The 19248-nt window shown below is 46.4% G+C and overlaps 1 protein-coding gene across 1 annotated transcript in view; it reads left to right on the top strand.

Annotated features, from left to right (window-relative positions):
* Positions 1-17364, top strand: part of LOC139759060 (5-hydroxytryptamine receptor 1-like) — a 719308-nt gene extending 701944 nt beyond the window's left edge. The window contains 4 exon segments of the mRNA XM_071680984.1: positions 391-438; positions 7732-8032; positions 10011-10201; positions 17003-17364. Coding sequence (XP_071537085.1) covers positions 391-438; positions 7732-8032; positions 10011-10201; positions 17003-17212 — 750 coding nt within the window. The 3' untranslated portion in view covers positions 17213-17364.
* The last annotated feature ends 1884 nt before the right edge of the window (positions 17365-19248 follow it).

The following is a 19248-nucleotide window of genomic DNA, read 5'->3' as shown; positions in this document are numbered from 1 at the left end:
CACTTAGACTAGCCTAGCAAGCAAGCCTAGCGTAGAACTTAATGACGCACTTAGACTAGCCTAGCAAGCCTAGCGATGCACTTAGACTAGCCTAGCAAGCCTAGCGACGCACTTAGACTAGCCTAGCAAGCAAGCCTAGCGACGCACTTAGACTAGCCTAGCAAGCAAGCCTAGCGTAGAACCTAACGACGCACCTTGGATATAGCCTAGCACGATCTATATAGAGTCCAAGCCCATATCTCCTGCACCCACCATTTGCACCATATAGATATAGATAACCTTTCTATACCATGTGGCTATAGATGGCTATAGTACAGCATAGCATGACATGCCTCTCAATAGCCCTGCAGGATTGCCAAGACATTAAAAAAAGGCTCTCTTCTTCCCCAGGTCGACTGTAGGAAATCCCAAGACCTAGGACAGAAAGGCAATCCCATGGTAAGCGTTCTCTAGCCGTGTGGCCAAAAGGTTTCTAAACGGCGCGGCAGGCTGTGTCGAACCGTTGCGGTAAGCGGTTTCTCTTTGGCGTGGGTCAGCGTGGGTAAGGTTTCTATTTTTAAGACCCCCCAGTGGTGGTAAGCGTTCTCCAGTGGTGTGGTTAAGAGTTCTGTAAGGGTGTGGTAGGAGGATTTTTATTCCTTTTTTTAAGTGTGTAATAAGCGTTCTTTAGTGGTTGATAAGCGCTCTTTAGTGGTGTGGTTAAGCGGTGCTCAGGCGTGTGGTTAAGCGTCGATCAGTGGCGTGGTAAACGGTTTTGATTGATGGGGTGAACGTTTTCTGCTCGTGTGGTAGAGGTAGATTTCGGTTGGTGTGGTGAGAGAGAGGGGTGGCTTCTACTGGTGTGGGAGGCGATATCTGGCGGCTTCGTGATCGGTTTCTGATGGTTGGGCCAGCTTAAGGGTTTCTAAGAGCGAGGCAACGTGATAGTCGTTCTCCAGTGGTGTGATGAGCGTTATCAAGTCGGCGTGGTAAGTGGTCTCTAGTTGGGTGTGGTAAGTGGTCTCTTATGGTGTGGTTAACGTTCTCTAGCCGTGTGCCCAAGTCCCCCTCCAATGACAAGTTTCCAGGTATTTGGAGTCTCATCTCACAGATCAACGAGGTATATATATATATATATATATATATATATATATATATATATATATATATATATATTTATTCTTCATCATACTTCATCGCCGTCTCCCGCGTTAGCGAGGTAGCGTAAGGAAACAGACGAAAGAATGGCCCAACCCACCCACACATATATATATATATATATATATATATAGATGAAAGCCGGCAAGGCAGCAGGTTTGGATGGCATTGCAGTGGAATTTATTAAGAAAGGGGGTGACTGTATTGTTGACTGGTTGGTAAGGTTATTTAATGTATGTATGACTCATGGTGAGGTGCCTGAGGATTGGCGGAATGCGTGCATAGTGCCATTGTACAAAGGCAAAGGGGATAAGAGTGAGTGCTCAAATTACAGAGGTATAAGTTTGTTGAGTATTCCTGGTAAATTATATGGGAGGGTATTGATTGAGAGGGTGAAGGCATGTACAGAGCATCAGATTGGGGAAGAGCAGTGCGGTTTCAGAAGTGGTAGAGGATGTGTGGATCAGGTGTTTGCTTTGAAGAATGTATGTGAGAAATACTTAGAAAAGCAAATGGATTTGTATGTAGCATTTATGGATCTGGAGAAGGCATATGATAGAGTTGATAGAGATGCTCTGTGGAAGGTATTAAGAATATATGGTGTGGGAGGCAAGTTGTTAGAAGCAGTGAAAAGTTTTTATCGAGGATGTAAGGCATGTGTACGTGTAGGAAGAGAGGAAAGTGATTGGTTCTCAGTGAATGTAGGTTTGCGGCAGGGGTGTGTGATGTCTCCATGGTTGTTTAATTTGTTTATGGATGGGGTTGTTAGGGAGGTAAATGCAAGAGTCCTGGAAAGAGGGGCAAGTATGAAGTCTGTTGGGGATGAGAGAGCTTGGGAAGTGAGTCAGTTGTTGTTCGCTGATGATACAGCGCTGGTGGCTGATTCATGTGAGAAACTGCAGAAGCTGGTGACTGAGTTTGGTAAAGTGTGTGGAAGAAGAAAGTTGAGAGTAAATGTGAATAAGAGCAAGGTTATTAGGTACAGTAGGGGTGAGGGTCAAGTCAATTGGGAGGTGAGTTTGAATGGAGAAAAACTGGAGGAAGTGAAGTGTTTTAGATATCTGGGAGTGGATCTGTCAGCGGATGGAACCATGGAAGCGGAAGTGGATCATAGGGTGGGGGAGGGGGCGAAAATTTTGGGAGCCTTGAAAAATGTGTGGAAGTCGAGAACATTATCCGGAAAGCAAAAATGGGTATGTTTGAGGGAATAGTGGTTCCAACAATGTTGTATGGTTGCGAGGCGTGGGCTATGGATAGAGATGTGCGCAGGAGGATGGATGTGCTGGAAATGAGATGTTTGAGGACAATGTGTGGTGTGAGGTGGTTTGATCGAGTAAGTAACGTAAGGGTAAGAGAGAGGTGTGGAAATAAAAAGAGCGTGGTTGAGAGAGCAGAAGAGGGTGTTTTGAAATGGTTTGGGCACATGGAGAGAATGAGTGAGGAGAGATTGACCAAGAGGATATATGTGTCGGAGGTGGAGGGAACGAGGAGAAGAGGGAGACCAAATTGGAGGTGGAAAGATGGAGTGAAAAGATTTTGTGTGATCGGGGCCTGAACATGCAGGAGGGTGAAAGGAGGGCAAGAAATAGAGTGAATTGGAGTCATGTGGTATACAGGGGTTGACGTGCTGTCAGTGGATTGAAGCAAGGCATGTGAAGCGTCTGGGGTAAACCATGGAAAGCTGTGTAGGTATGTATATTTGCGTGTGTGGACGTGTGTATGTACATGTGTATGGGGGGGGGGGGGGGGCCATTTCTTTCGTCTGTTTCCTTGCGCTACCTCGCAAACGCGGGAGACAGCGACAAAGTATAAAAAAAAAAAAAAAAAAAAAAAAAAAAAAAATATATATATATATATATATATATATATATATATATATATATATATATGTGTGTGTGTGTGTGTGTGTATAAAGAGAGAGAGAGAGAGAGAGAGAGAGAGAGAGAGAGATCAGCTCAATAAACGTATCATCTGCCAAATCTTTTACAGTCTATAGACTTTGCATTTTGCCTCTACGGAATTGTAGATGAAGAGACAATATTCCAATGTATATATTTGGATGAGTCACAATGCCTAAGATAGAGAGAGCGATAAAGATAATTGGATTTAGTTTAAAGCTGCTTAAAAGATATATTTCACTTGGAAGTGTGTGATGAGCCACCCCCTCGTGAGGATTGTGAAGTGTAAAGTGTACTTCAGTGATAAGTGATGGGCTTGACATGAGGATTGTGAAGTGTAAAGTGTACTTCAGTGATAAGTGATGGGCTTGACATGTAGATTGTGAAGTGTAAAGTGTACTTCAGTGATAAGTGATGGGCTTGACATGTAGATTGTGAAGTGTAAAGTGTACTTCAGTGATAAGCGATGGGCTTGACATGTAGATTGTGAAGTGTAAAGTGTACTTCAGTGATAAGCGATGGGCTTGACATGAGGATTGTGAAGTGTAAAGTGTACTTCAGTGATAAGTGATGGGCTTGACATGAGGATTGTGAAGTGTAAAGTGTACTTCAGTGATAAGTGATGGGCTTGACATGAGGATTGTGAAGTGTAAAGTGTACTTCAGTGATAAGTGATGGGCTTGACATGAGGATTGTGAAGTGTAAAGTGTACTTCAGTGATAAGTGATGGGCTTGACATGTAGATTGTGAAGTGTAAAGTGTACTTCAGTGATAAGTGATGGGCTTGACATGTAGATTGTGAAGTGCAAAGTGTACTTCAGTGATAAGTGATGGGCTTGACATGTAGATTTTGAAGTGTAAAGTGTACTTCAGTGATAAGTGATGGGCTTGACATGTAGATTGTGAAGTGCAAAGTGTACTTCAGTGATAAGTGATGGGCTTGACATGTAGATTGTGAAGTGTAAAGTGTACTTCAGTGATAAGTGATGGGCTTGACATGTAGATTGTGAAGTGTAAAGTGTACTTCAGTGATAAGTGATGGGCTTGACATGTAGATCGTGAAGTGCAAAGTGTACTTCAGTGATAAGTGATGGGCTTGACATGTAGATTGTGAAGTGTAAAGTGTACTTCGAGGGTACGTGATGGGCGTCAAGTACACAGAAGATTCGAATATTCATCTCGGTCTGATTAGGGAGTTTAAATTCTGTGGCTACGAACCACCTGGAGATCAAGGAAGTGATTGGGTGTTGGACAAAAAAAAGGAAAAAAAAAACATGTGGATCTCTGGTAACTACCAATTGTAGGGGTGATTCATATGTGAGAATTGTTCTCGTAAAGACTGTTAGAATGACGAGGCACGGGGTCTCGAAGTCTCGCGGATCATCTGAAGCGAGACTACCCCGAAGGACATGGGATCTTAAACTATTTCCTTGGTCGTCAGGATCGCTTCTGGTGTCTGAGGAGGATTTAGCATACACACACATACACACACACACACACACACACACACACACACACACACACACACACACACGCATCTCTTTCCCCTTCTACTACACCCAACACCTCTCTTAAGTACACCCTGTCCTCCCTTCGCCGTCCCGCTACACCCGTGTACACCCTGACATCTGCTACCTCCGCCCTACCCCATCTTGCCTTTGTTGACTCGTCTCTTCCCCCCGTCCTTTCTCCATGATGGGAGCTCTGTTGCAGAATGACCCGGCTTGTCTGGCCCTCATACAACATGCTACGCGCAAAGAATTGACCAGAGATCTTTATATATATATATATATATATATATATATATATATATATATATATATATATATATATATATATATTATCCCTGGGGATAGGGGAGAAAGAATACTTCCCACGTATTCCCTGCGTGTCGTAGAAGGCGACTAAAAGGGGAGGGAGCGGGGGGGCTGGAAATCCTCCCCTCTCGTTTTTTTTTTTTTTAATTTCTCAAAAGAGAGAACAGAGAAGGGGACCAAGTGAGGATATTCCTTCAAAGGCCCAGTCCTCTTCTTAACGCTGCCTCGCTAACGCGGGAAATGGCGAATAGTATGAAAGAAAAGAAAAGAAATATGGAAATCCTCCCCTCTCTTGTTTTTTTTTAATTTTCCAAAAGAAGGAACAGAGAAGGGGGTCAGGTGAGAATATTCCCTCTAAGGCCCAGTTCTCTGTTCTTAACGCTACCTCGCTAACGCGGGAAATGGCAAATAGTATGAAAAAAAAAAAAAAAAAATATATATATATATATATATTTATATATATATATATATATATATATATATATATATATATATATATATATATAAATATATATATATGTATATAATATATATATATATATATATATATATATATATATATATATATATATATATATATATATATATATGTATATAATATGGAGTCTACTGAGCGGGACCCATGGATCATGAAGTATGATAATGTGTGTGTGTGTCTGTATGAGATGAATGCAGAAAAACTGCGAAGTAAATGATCAGTTTCGTGGAGGGTCCCGTTATAGTTGGAATCGGTGATGTATAACGTTGTCGAGAGCAGAGGAGAAAGTGTGACTCGTGCATGCCTGGGGAGGGCGAGTTTTAGATATTATCATCCAGCGGGATGGTGTTTAAGACTGGGTTGTTGGGGTAGTTGTTAGGTGTTCTTGTTGAGTCATCATTTCTTCTTGGGTATGTGACTGGTCAATGTAGTGTTTGTTAGGGATGGGAGATCTAATGATTGTAGGTTATTCAAGCGTGAGATAAAGACAGCCTTCTCATTTCTGCTGAGGGGTGTGATGGTTAGCCATAGAACGAGGTGGATATCAAGTGTTTATTGTCGTTGCTGCCTAAGACTCTAGTGCCTAGTATAAGGTAAGATTGTACTAGGAGGATCCTTGTTCTCGTTGTAGGTGTAGAGATGTCTTTGGTTGCAAGGCACTTTCCATGATTCGTTTTAAGTGCTCTGGTATGTGAAGTTTGTGGCCTTGATATAGTTGCTTTTGACATCGTAAGTGGCCAGGCCTATCTAAGAGGGTGGAGCCAAAGGATCTATGTATCATTTTCTTATACATTGCGTGTGTTGATTTGATTTGCATTTATGTTTGTGAATTCTATTCAGAGAAAGATCAGCGAGGATGAAGTTTATATTATCAATAATTCAACGTTTTCTCTCAAAGTTGATTTTGTTTTCTTATCTCGTTTTCTTGCGAAACGACTTCTTCAGATTATCAGACCATTCTGTCATGGCTGACGTAGAGAGAGAGAGAGAGAGAGAGAGAGAGAGAGAGAGAGAGAGAGAGAGAGAGAGAGAGATGTAGTAGTTGAAGTTAAAGAGGGAGAATAGAAAACAGAGAGAGAGAGAGGAAAATAAGAGAGAAGAAACGAGAAAAAGAAAGATGTAGTAGTGGAAGTGAAGAAAGCGAATAGAAAAGAGAGAGAGAGAGAGAGAGAGAGAGAGAGAGAGAGAGAGAGAGAGAGAGAGAGAGAGAGAGAGACAGGTTGTGGAAAGAGGGACAACATATTTTGAACTAAGTCTTTGATAACTTTGATATAAAGCTTTTTCCCCTGAGTGTGGGATTGTGCCTCAGTTCACCACAAGGTTCATATGCCTCTCTTATCAAGTACGTTGTGTTGTGATGATGAGAGGGGGGAGACATTGACCATAATCATCGTAAACTGGAACGTTATCTTCATTATTGTGATGTACAACGTATTACGTTGGTTGGGTAGGTGAACTGTACTGAGAAAATGAACCTCACACCCCCACTCCTAGCTTAGGTCTTAGGTGTAGATGGGAGAGACATTTTGCCTCTGACCCCTCCTGTTTTCGAGTCCTGGATTCAGCACTTGCCAGGTATGTTGAATATTTCGGAGAATATCAGTGTTGTGTAGTGATGGTTATAGTCACTGGCAGGTGTGGAGGACTGGCCTTGAAAGGCTGTCCAACACGCAAAGGATCAAATGGCAAACGTTTCGACAGCCACGTTGTGGACCTCTAGCAAATGTTTCGAGCCTCAGAAAACGTTTGGGGAACTGTAGTTAAAAGAAAGTATAAACTAGTGTCATCGTTTGTTTTATCATCTTTAGATTTAAGTCAATTTTCTAAGGGTTCTTAAATGTAGAGAGACTGGGAGAATATATCCCATGGCACCTAAAGTGTACCCTTATCTTCTTGAGTAAGATAAACTGTTCGTTAGTCATTTAACAGGAATGTTATAGCATCAGTTACAAAGGTATACTGTCGATGGATGAGTGTAGTGTGGTAACAGGCGACACAGCAGTGTAGCGAGGGAGGTAAACGTGGACATTCAGAGGTTTCAGTGAGTGAGTGAGTGAGGGAAGTGGACATTCAGGGGTTTCAGTGATTGAGTGAGTGGGGGAAGTGGACATTCAGGGGTTTCAATGAGTGAGTGAGTGGGGGAAGTGGACATTCAGGGGTTTCAGTGAGTGAGTGAGTGAGGGAAGTGGACATGCAGGGGTTTCAGTGAGTGAGTGAGTGAGTGAGGGAAGTGGACATTCGGGGGTTTCAGTGAGTGAGTGAGTGGGGGAAGTGGACATTCAGGGGTTTCAGTGAGTGAGTGAGTGAGGGAAGTGGACATTCAGGGGTTTCAGTGAGTGAGTGAGGGAGGATGAAGGAGCCCAAAGATGCTGTTGACACACATCGTCGTGGTCTCCCTCAGGTGCCGTCCCGCCTGGTGGTCTGCAGTTCCTCGGTGTCTTCGGCAGCCTCGGCCGACTCCACCACAGGCTCCCGCTGGTCGCTGTGTGAGACGAACGGCAAGGCCCACCCGCCCACCACCACCAACCCGGCCAGCCGAGCCTCCTGCCAGCACTCACAGCACACCCACGTGAACTGCTACAACGCCTGCCAGTCGACCAACGGCTCCGGGGACCAGAGCTCACCCAGGAAGCGTTCTCACCCGCCGAAGACCAAGTTGAAGTTCGCCCTCGCCAAAGAACGCAAGGCGTCCACGACCTTAGGTAAGGTTGTCGTGATTTATATTGCCATGATGGCTGTATTGCCATGATGGCTGTATTGCCATGGTGGCTGTATTGCCATGATGGCTGTATTGTCATGATGGCTGTATTGGCATGATGGCTATATTGCCATGATGGCTATATTACCATGAAGGCTGTATTGCCATGGTGGCTCTATTGCCATTATGGCTATATTCCCATGATGGCTGTATTGCCATGATGGCTGTATTGCCATGATGGCTGTATTGCCATGATGGCTGTATTGCCATGATGGCTATATTGCCATGATGGCTCTATTGCCATGATGGCTCTATTGCCATGATGGCTCTATTGCCATGATGGCTCTATTGCCATGATGGCTATATCGCCATGAGGGCTATAATGCCATGGTGGGTATAGTGTCGTGTTGGCTATATTGCCGTGTTGTTTTCGCTGTGTCCCTCCAGCCCTACGGTGGGGTAGGGTCAGGAAATAGACGAAAACCCCATAGATATTATCCTCGCTTGGCTCCTCCTCCTGTTCGTTTTAGTAAGTGATAATACAGAAGGGGGGGACGATTCCCAGACACACGCCCCCCCATAGACAACTTTTACAACACGCAGGATCTACATAAGTGATCATACACATTCCTATGAGTCCACGGGGTAAATGCAACACGATAAGTTCCCAAGTGCACTTTCGTGTAATGATCACATCCTCAGGGGAGATACAAGATACAAGTGACAGGGACTTCAGTGTTTCACTGTGTTCCCTAACAAAGGGCGTTTAATTAAGCTAATAAATCCAGTGGCTCTGTTTTGTCAACTGTTCTTCATTTTTTCCCCTTAAAACTTACATAAACAAAGTCACTGCTGCTGAGTCCCACTGTGGAGAAAAAAGGGAAGATATGAATTGGTGTAAACGAGTCTTCGTGTTGATATCCGGACAGACGTAAGCCTCTCATGGTGCAATCCGGCCACATATTAGACTCTGATGGTCGTATCTGGGAACGCATTAGACTCTGATGGTCGTATCCGCGCATTAGACTCTGATGGTCGTATCCACGCATTAGACTCTGATGGTCGTATCCGCGCATTAGACTCTGATGGTCGTATCCGGACACACATTAAACTCAGTTGGTCATATCCACACATTAGACTCTGATGGTCGTATCCGCGCATTAGACTCTGATGGTCGTATCCGGACATTAGACTCTGATGGTTGTATCCGGACATTAGACTCTGATGGTTGTATCCGAGCGCACATTAGACTCTGGTGGTCGTATCCGCACATTATACTGATGGTCGTATCCGGACGCACATTAGACTCTGATGGTCGTATCCGGACACACATTATACTCTGATGGTCGTATCCGGACACACATTAGACTCTGATGGTCGTATCCGGACACATTAGACTCTGATGGTCGTATCCGGTTACACATTAGAATCTGATGGTCGTATCCGGACACACATTATACTCTGATGGTCGTGTCCGGACACACATTAGACTCTGATGGTCGTATCCGGACACACATTAGACATTAGACTCAAAGAATCTGGGAGAGAGAGATGGTATCAACTGAACCACTACAATAAGGTTCCCTGGTCTGTATAGTATTATAGAGTTACACGCTCTAACCTCCTTTTTGCTATCTTTAGGCACAGGGGCGAAAAAAATGCTACCCATGTATCTCTTGCATGCCATATGTGGTGACGACTAGGAGCGGGAGGTCTGGATAGTCCTCCCCCTCCTGTATTATCCCTTTCTAAAAGCGAGAACAGAAGAAGGAGCCAAGGGAGGATATGTTTGGCCCTCCCCTCCCCTTCGAAGGCACAATTCGTCTGTTTTCCCGACGCTACCTCGCAGAGGCGGGGAAGGGCCATGGAAAGTACGAGGGGCACAACAGACTAGAGTTTTCCTAGACGTTCGTTTTCGTGAATTCCTCTTTTTTCATTTAGCCCCCTCCGCGTTCACACCTCTTGTGTGTTCGTCCGCGCAGGTATCATCATGAGCGCCTTCGTGGTGTGCTGGTTGCCGTTCTTCGTGCTGGCGCTGGTGAGGCCGTTCAAGAAGCCCTCCGCCATCCCCGCCTGGATCTCCTCCTTGTTCCTGTGGCTGGGCTACGCCAACTCCCTCCTCAACCCCATCATCTACGCCACACTCAATAAGGACTTCAGGAAACCATTTCAGGTGGGTTGGGTTCTTCAGGGGGCCGGAAATTTCAGGCCTATCGCCTGCCTGCCAGTGATGGGTTAGGAGGTGGGGTGGGTTATGGGGTCATTGACATAATTCTGGTATCCAGTACCTCAAAGGGACCTCTTTCAGAAAGGGTCCTGGTGCTCCTTCATGCCTCCACCCCTGACTTCAGGAAACCATTTCAGGTGGGTTGGTTCTTTTCAGGCTTCAGGGTGGTCGACTGCTAGGAGTATCCTTGAGCCAGGCGATGCGATTCTGTTATTAACTCAGAGAACCCCCTTTCAGAAAGTTACCTCAGGAACCCTGTCTTTTCCAAGAGCTCCTGGGGCTCCAAGGCTGCGCTACAGTCAGTAGCAAGTACAGGATGGACTCCTTTTGCAGGGCGAAGTTCGTGGACGAGACATTGTTGTGCTCGCGTCGGCCGACGATGATATCGCCTCGCCGAAGATGACTTCCTCACTCGAGGCGGAGTCCGGTAACACCTCGAGGTCACCTTCGACCCACAGTTCAAAGAAAGGGGAAAAAAAAATTCAGGTGTTCCAAGATCATTCTAAGGCCAGAAGATTAATAGATAAAAGCTGATGATAGACCATAAGGTGGACATTTCAGGAGACAGAAGGAAGGAAGACGCATCGAAGAAGACAGATTTAAGAACCTTTGACAGAGGAGTTCTCTTCTCTCAATACCTTATTACATTTCCCATCTTGGGGAGGTAGCGGCTCGAACCTGCAAAAAAAACAACGGTTGATCCCATTACCTCACGCTTTGTTCCCCCTGTCATCAAGTATATATATATACAGATTCCACATCTTCCCAATACTCCCAACGCGGAAGGTATAATCGAATCAATTAGACCCCAACCACCTTTTGGGCACCGTTCATTCCTCTTAGTCTTATTCCTCTTTCTTGCTCTTTCAGGCCATTGTAAGCATTCTCCCACCACAGCCCACCACCACCACCAAATGCCATCCATATTCATAAGCATTCTCCCACCACCACAACCCACCACCACCACCACCAAATGCCATCCATATTCATAAGCATTCTCCCACCACCACAACCCACCACCACCACCACCAAATGCCATCCATATTCATAAGCATTCTCCCACCACCACAACTCACCACAACCACCACCACCAAATGCCATCCATATTCATAAGTTGTCCCTGGCAGATATTCATAATGAGTTGGTATATGGAAATTGGCGTGGGATGAAGAGTGAGTGTTGAGTGCCCAGGCTGAGGTATATATAAGGCGGGGTCTCTGCATGTATAATATGAGGGCTCAGCCAAGGTGTTTCTTAATGGCTTCAGTAGAAAGTTTTACGGTTTATATAATTCTTTGTTTTTTTGGGTTTTTTTTTTAAAGGTGGAATTTTATTTAGGTGAATAAGTGGATTGGAAGGTTAAGATTGTCTTTTTTTTTTTTTTGTTATATACTGTTCTGTCTGTTTGTCTGTCTGTATGTGTGTTTCTTTGTGTGTGTGTGTCTGTTTGCCTGTCTGTCTATTTGTCTGTTTGCCTGTCTGACTGACTGACTGTTTGTCTGTCTGTTTGCTTGTCTGTCTGTTTCTTTGTCCGACTGACTCACTGTCTGTCTGTTTCTCTGTCTGACTGACTGACTTTGTCTGTCTGTCTATTCTTCATTACCTGTTCGCACTCTCCGGGGATGGACTTGCGCATTCGTGGGACCCCCATTTCTTAAGAAGAGTTTCTATCATCTGGCAATTTTTATTTTTTTAATCACTTAGTGTATTCCGTTCACCCGCCTCTCTTACACTAGGGAAAAAAAAGATGTTCGTCTATACATATTTTTTTCAAACAGGTTTCTTGCTTGATCTCGTGTTACAGGTCGGAGGACTTGATGGTTGTGTGATCAAGTCACCCCTAAGTCAACTCTCTTCCGTGGTGAGCGAAATGGGAGGCTTATAGGCCTCCTCTCCCTGTGACACAGCTCTCCTGGTCCCCCATCTCTCTCTCTCTCTCTCTCTCTCTCTCTCTCTCTCTCTCTCTCTCTCTCTCTCTCTCTCTCTCTCTCTCTCTCTCTCTCCTCCTCTCGACCTTCTCCATAAGGTCGATGTACCCTTTTTTAAAAGTTCGGCAACCCAGACTCTGATGGCATATCCTTGTTTTAGCCCCGGTGCAGGACGGTGTGACCCCCGTGTCTCTCTCGGTGTTTATCCTTATGTATTGTGCCCTTGAATGGCGTCCTGATATATGCCAGCAGACACTTTGTCCCTGATCAGTTATGATCCTCTAAAAAACCTGGACTCTGGGAAACAGGGTGGGAACGATGCTAACACCTCCCCCCCAAAAGCCTTGTGACATCTTATAACTGATTTCTTGTCGGATGATGATCGTGTGTGTGTATGTATGTGTTCTCTCCCTGGCTGACGTTCTCTTCCTGGCCGACGTTTTCTCCCTGGCCGACGTTCTCTCCCTGGCCGACGTTCTCTCCCTGGCCGACGTTCTCTCCCTGGCCGACGTTTTCTCCCTGGCTGACGTTCTCTCCCTGGCCGACGTTCTCTCCCTGGTCGACGTTCTCTCCCTGGCCGACGTTCTCTCCCTGGCTGACGTTCTCTCCCTGGCCGACGTTTCTCTCCCTGGCTGACGTTGATTACCCCCTCAGTCTCGAGGGGTGGAGGCCGTCGTCCGTGTTGACGTCCTCGGCCTGGGGAGCCTTTCATACGGCAGCGGAACTTTTACGAGACCTGGACAGTCGAACTCGTGAGACCACGGTTCGAAACCCGCGGACAACTGATCTCTTGTTCTTGTTTACTCGGGGGAAGGAGTGGCTTGAGGCGGAAGTTCAATTACCCCCTTCATTAGGAACCCCCTCAACTGCCGTGTGGGTTAGCGCTCTCATCCACCGCCACAAGTCTACACACAGGGGGGCGCGTGGCGACGCCGGCGATTGGTGCCGAATGTCCCGTTGGGTTGAAACTCCCACATTTTATCCCCCCGCCCGCGAGGTCGGAGGACGAGGAGGAGGAGGAGGTTGTCTTGTGTCAACATGATCGTGCGGCGTGTCGTACTTCTGCACCCGCAGGCATGGAGGAGGGTGATATTAACCGGGAGGGGAAGCAAAAGGCCCGCGCGAAGCCCTAAGCATGCAACCAGATCCCTCGAAGATGTGGCACAACAACACCACCCACCAGAGGGACATTCTGCAGGCGCCAGGGAGGAAAGAAAGTGTGAGGGGCCAGGGGGGAAAGAAGGTGTGAGGGGCCAGGGAAAAGAAGGTGTGAGGGGCCTGGGGGAAAGAAGGTGTGAGGGGCCTGGGGGAAAGAAGGTGTGAGGGGCCAGGGGAAAGAAGGTGGGAGGGGCCAGGGAAAAGAAGGTGTGAGGGGCCTGGGGGAAAGAAGGTGTGAGGGGCCAGGGGAAAGAAGGTGGGAGGGGACCAGGGGAAAGAAGGTGTGAGGAGCCAGGGGAAAGGTGTGAGGGGCCAGGGGAAAAGGTGTGAGGGGCCAGGGGGTAAGAAGGTGTGAGGGGCCAGGGGGAAAAGAAGGTGTGAGGGGCAAGGGGAAAGAAGGTGGGAGGGGCCGGGGGAAAAGAAGGTGGGAGGGGCCAGGGGGAAGAAGGTTGGGGAGGGCGGGGAAGTAAGGAGGTTTGAAGGACAGGGGACGAAGACGTGAGGAGCAGGGGAAGGTATGAGAGTCTTGGGAAGAAGGCGTGAGGAGCAAGGGAAGAGGGTATGCGACGCAGGGGAGATAAGCTGTGTGAGGCGGGCTGGAAGAAACTGTTGTGAGAGGCAGGGAGGGGAGGAATGTGTGTGTGCGTGTGTGTGTAAGAGGGTGTAGGACGGCTGGCTGGCATACAAGAAGGAAAGATGAGGTCTTGGGTCTGGTTCTGGCGAGGGCGTCATTGTGGCGACGGCCGACGGTCAAGGAATGAATGGAAAGAGTCAGACGAAGGTTGGAAGTACGTTGAGTCCTGCAGAGGCTGGAGAGATGGTCTCTCTCTCTCTCTCTCTCTCTCTCTCTCTCTCTCTCTCTCTCTCTCTCTCTTCTCTCTCGTCAAGGCTGTTGTAGCATAGTCCTTTTCTGTGTCACGGGTCAGGGAATAGATGGAACAGACTAAGCTGGGTTGCAGAGTTTTAATTTGTCGCAGATTCCATTGGAGCAGAGACCTGTCTTACTGACGGTGGCCAATAGGTAGATTCGAAGCCACTGTTGCTCATGTAGTCAAGACGGCTTCAGCAGCAAATTCCCTCTATCTATCTATCAATCTATATCTCTCTATTATCTACATGTCTTTTTGATTCTCTATTTATCTATCTATCATCAAAACTAATTCCGTTTCTTCGGGGTTTCTTCAGGCACATACAGCAGACTATTCTTACACCTCACAAGTCAAACACTGGCACCATCCACCCGTCTAAGCCTTTATTTCCTCTATCAAGTGTCTGATTCCCTCCTGTCTCTCTCTGTACCTCTTCTCTTTCTCTCTCTGAAGCAGAAGACCCACCCTCCAGTACCTCGTCTGATGTGTTCTTACTTGATCCCATAACCCAAGTTTCTCTCTGAATGTTGAATGAAACCGAGGACACGACCTTTCTTCACCCAATATAGAAGGGTAATATATATATATATATATATATATGTATATATATATATATATATATATATATATATATATATATATATATATATATATATATATATATATATGTGCAGTAGATTCAGTAACCTCCAAATTATAATGTAGGACATATACATCAACTCCGCCAATAACACAGCAGACACAACACGTCCAGGGAGTGACGTGAGCGGGTCAGGCTGGTGATGGTAGGTTTGCTTGTGCAAAACTTTGGAAAGGTCTGAGGACTGGAGGAGGAGGAGGAAGAGGAGGAGGCACTAAAAGCCCAACCATGTTGGGGATAATGTATTCACAGCTGTCCAGACCGGCACTCGATAAGCTTCCCCACAGACACACGCGAGTGTACAGCTCCCTCCCCGTAGTACTGTACATGCGGGTAAATACAAATCTACACCCAGTCATTTTCAAGTGTATGTGCGTTTATGACTTTGCGCAATCGCGCGTACCTTTCTTTCTCTCAAAGCCAAATTGTAGAAATCTTGAGGTCCCCAATTTTTGGATGTAGGTACTGCAGGACCTGGGCCGTTTTAAGGGCCCTAGAAGCCACCCCACCCTCGTCAGTTACGCTTGGTACACTGCACTCATTCGAATTAGGCGACCAGAACCTGGTCTTAGGGGACGACATTGGGCCAGCTCTGAAAGTCCACGACCAGCACAGGTTCGTGCCGGACCTAGATATCCCCCTCAAATTTTTAAGGCGTCGTTATTTCAGAAGACTCGTCAGGTTTTAAGCATCTGAGCTTATCCAGACCCGTGTCATTACTGCTAAGCCAGTGGCCGTATGTGGCAATGACCAGACCTCTGGATATTTCCTCAGGTTATCTATCCTAGCTTGGGGTCTTCGACTACCAGATGGACTAAGATTGTGTCAGATTTTAGTCCAGGTCTTGAGTTCAAGATGGTCCTGTCTTTTCTTATGCCCAGCCTTCACTTCACCGTGAAGAGATAGATGCCAGCCCAGCCTTCACTTCACCGTGAAGAGATAGATGCCAGCCCAGCCTTCACTTCACCGTGAAGAGATAGATGCCAGCCCAGCCTTCACTTCACCGTGAAGAGATAGATGGCAGCCCAGCCTTCACTTCACCGTGAAGAGATAGATGCCAGCCCAGCCTTCACTTCACCGTGAAGAGATAGATGGCAGCCCAGCCTTCACTTCACCGTGAAGAGATAGATGCCAGCCCAGCCTTCACTTCACCGTGAAGAGATAGATGCCAGCCCAGCCTTCACTTCACCGTGAAGAGATAGATGCCAGCCCAGCCTTCACTTCACCGTGAAGAGATAGATGCCAGCCCAGCCTTCACTTCACCGTGAAGAGATAGATGCCAGCCCAGCCTTCACTTCACCGTGAAGAGATAGATGCCAGCCCAGCCTTCACTTCACCGTGAAGAGATAGATGCCACAATCACCACTGGAAAGAGCAAATGAAAACGGTGAGTACTTTCGTTTATTACATCCTCAGACAGAAGGGAGCCGGGGGGAGAATGTGATGAACGAAAGTACTCATCGTTTTTATTTTCTCTTTCCAGTGGTGAGTGTTGCATCTTTTCTTATGTTTAGGTCATCTTTGGGAGTGTGAGCTCATCCACATAAGAAGTACTAACTCGTTTTTTTGCCTCGCTCACGTTGCCTGTTATCTCTTGTGTGGACTGAGTCGCACGTCGACCATGACTGTATTGATCATATATGATATCTTCTGTTTCCAGTTCATGTATGTTTCACGTTGCATAATCAGAGTGATTCTTTTTCTCTCTCTTTCTCTCTTTTTCATTATCCACGAGTGTTCAGTGTATTAATCCCTTTTTGCAACTTCTTTTACAGGCCGGTGTGAGACTGTGTTATGTGGTATATATTGCATGCTGTGACCTACGTGTCGCCTCCTCTCCTCCATGTGCCTGAGTTGGTGACATGGGATAACCAAGTCCTTATAACCCACCTGATGTCCTCTTCAGGAGACCGCGTGCCTGGGGTGGTGTTCTACATGGTTGTGGGTCATTTGATGAGAACCTTTTGTGACCTTGTGACCTTCCCTAGCCTGGAGTATCGGTTCTTCTTCAGGAGATCGCGTGCCTGGATGGTGACCTCTGTGGTGTAGGTCACCTGATAGAAAAAGAAAAATAACCTTTCATGACCTTCCTTAGCCTGAAGGGTCGTTTCCCTTAGCTTGGTATAACCCGTGTGTTCGTGTCTCCCTACAGGAAATCCTGTGCCTGAGGTGCGCCTCGCTCAACCTGCTGATGAGGGAGGAGTTCTACCACTCCCAGTATGGAGGACCCGACACCCCAACGCTCTCGGCCGTCAGGACCCACCCGCCCACCAACCCGAGGAACTCCTCGGAGATCCACCTGGCCATCGCCGAACCCAGGGAGGCCAGCACCTCAGAGGAAGCCCACGAGTCCAGGATCTGAGGCTCCTCAAGAGGTCTTTTGGTCTCGCCCCGCAGGGAGAGAGAGAAAGGCCTCACCTACGGCATTGCCAAAGCTGACGTGAACTGCTAGAAAGAGTCGGACTTACACCCTGGTAGGAAAAAAAGAAAGGAAAATATACGCTCTCCCACACAGGAATAGATAAACTAGGAAATAAAAAAAGCATCAAAAAACGCGCGTTACAATGCACACTCAACACCGAATGGGATATTGAGGAGGATAAACCCAGTGGAAGGTACGGCAGAAGGATAAACCAAATGGAGAGGGTACGGCAGTTGAGAAGGATAAACCAAGTGGAAAGGGTACGGCAGTTTAGGAGGATAAACCAAATGGAGAGGGTACGGCAGTTTAGGAGGATAAACCAAGTGGAGAGGGTACGGCAGTTGCGGATAAACCCAAATGGTTTCTTTTTAAACCCAAGTGATATTGGTTTCTCCCCCTCCCCGTGGACGTCGGCTGGACGGAGGAACGGCGTGTTGTGTGCGCGTGAAGATCATCGATCTTGTCTGACCTCTTTGGAAAGAGGGGGAGCTTACTGGTCATGGCTTCCCATTCACTCGTTCTCCCTCTCGACCTGAACCGAGAGAGAGAGAGAGAGGCGCGACACGGGGACGACTGCCCGTAAAGAGGAAGACCTACTTCTGCCGTCGCTGCCGCGTGTAGCCAACATCTCTACGAGCGCACGCACGCGCGCGTGCGTACGCGTGCGCACTTTGTGTGTGTGTGTGTTTGTGTGTGGCTGATCTCATGAGGGGCCCAAGATGTATATATGTACTGGAGACAATCAGGGGGTTGGGGAGGGAGGGAGTCGGTCGGTCGGTCGGTGGTGGCGCTCGGATGTTATCGCCAGGATCGCTAACGTAAGAGCAAGAAGGACTCTTTACTCACTCGAAGCCCTAAAGTCTCACACGTTTGAGACAATGGGTTCGGATCAGTATTAACGGTATGAATAACCTTGTGAGAGGAGATCTCGTGAGTGTGATTGGTTATCATACAATTTTACTGTTGTATACTAACGGATAATTCAGTTTACTCAAGTCATAAAAGCTTCTTATTATAAAAGATATTGAAGAAAAAATGATTTATTTTCTGTAGTAGAAAATCCACTTATACAAGATTCTGAAGGTCTTTCGTTCTTCCCATTCCTAATGGAGAAGTTTGGGAATTTGAAAGTGAATACGACTTTTTCTATAATGACAGCCTGAAGGGGACATGGCACTGTCTTCATTAGTGAAATCTCAAAGAGTCCGTGATCACAAAAACGATTATGAACTGGTTGTGCGTATGGTTAACATACAAATGAACGAGGAGAAGTTGTAGGATAACTTACTGCCTGAACAGAAGAACATTCGATCACGTTACAGCACGCAATATGTTCACACTTATTGTGGCAGGTTTATGAACCCATCATCATTTTAAAGAACACGTGAAATCAAAGAATTCTTGAAAGAAACAGCTCCTGTATAAATTGTGTTTTGATACATATACAAATAAGTAATAAGTTATAAGTATACGCGACAATACCTATGAGTTAAGTTGTGTTTTTTGGAGGATGAAGATAACTCATTATACAGGGAACAAATACCTCACGCTATATGATTACCAAATATGATAACTTTGTCTTGTGAACCTACTTGGAAGTGTTTAAGGTAACCCGTGGTCTCATTTAAGATTATTTGTATGTTATCGTGGGCATACGTGGGATCAAGTGGCAGGTTCCTCTTTTGAGAACACAGAGGGGGGGGACGAGGAACACCCCCGTCAGAACACATGAGGGATGCTGGAAGGCCTCCATCAGAACACTGGAGGAGGAGGAGGGCAGCCCTGTGGAACGCTTCCAGTCCCATCCGATGCAGCGGGACCACAGGAAGTTGCTAGACTGATCGTGTGATCGTCAAGTAGCATCCAGAATAATTTCTTTGTGCAATAGATCATCAGTGTCTTTTATTAGTGGCAGACGTGTTCCTTTCAGAAGATTTTATTCTCGCTGTGTTTCCTCGTAAAGCTTAAAAAAAAAA

Source organism: Panulirus ornatus, chromosome 32, assembly GCF_036320965.1.
Source record: "Panulirus ornatus isolate Po-2019 chromosome 32, ASM3632096v1, whole genome shotgun sequence".
NCBI lineage: Eukaryota > Metazoa > Arthropoda > Malacostraca > Decapoda > Palinuridae > Panulirus > Panulirus ornatus.
The sequence above is the reverse complement of the archived record's forward strand: the minus strand, read 5'-3'. Positions and strand labels throughout refer to the sequence as shown.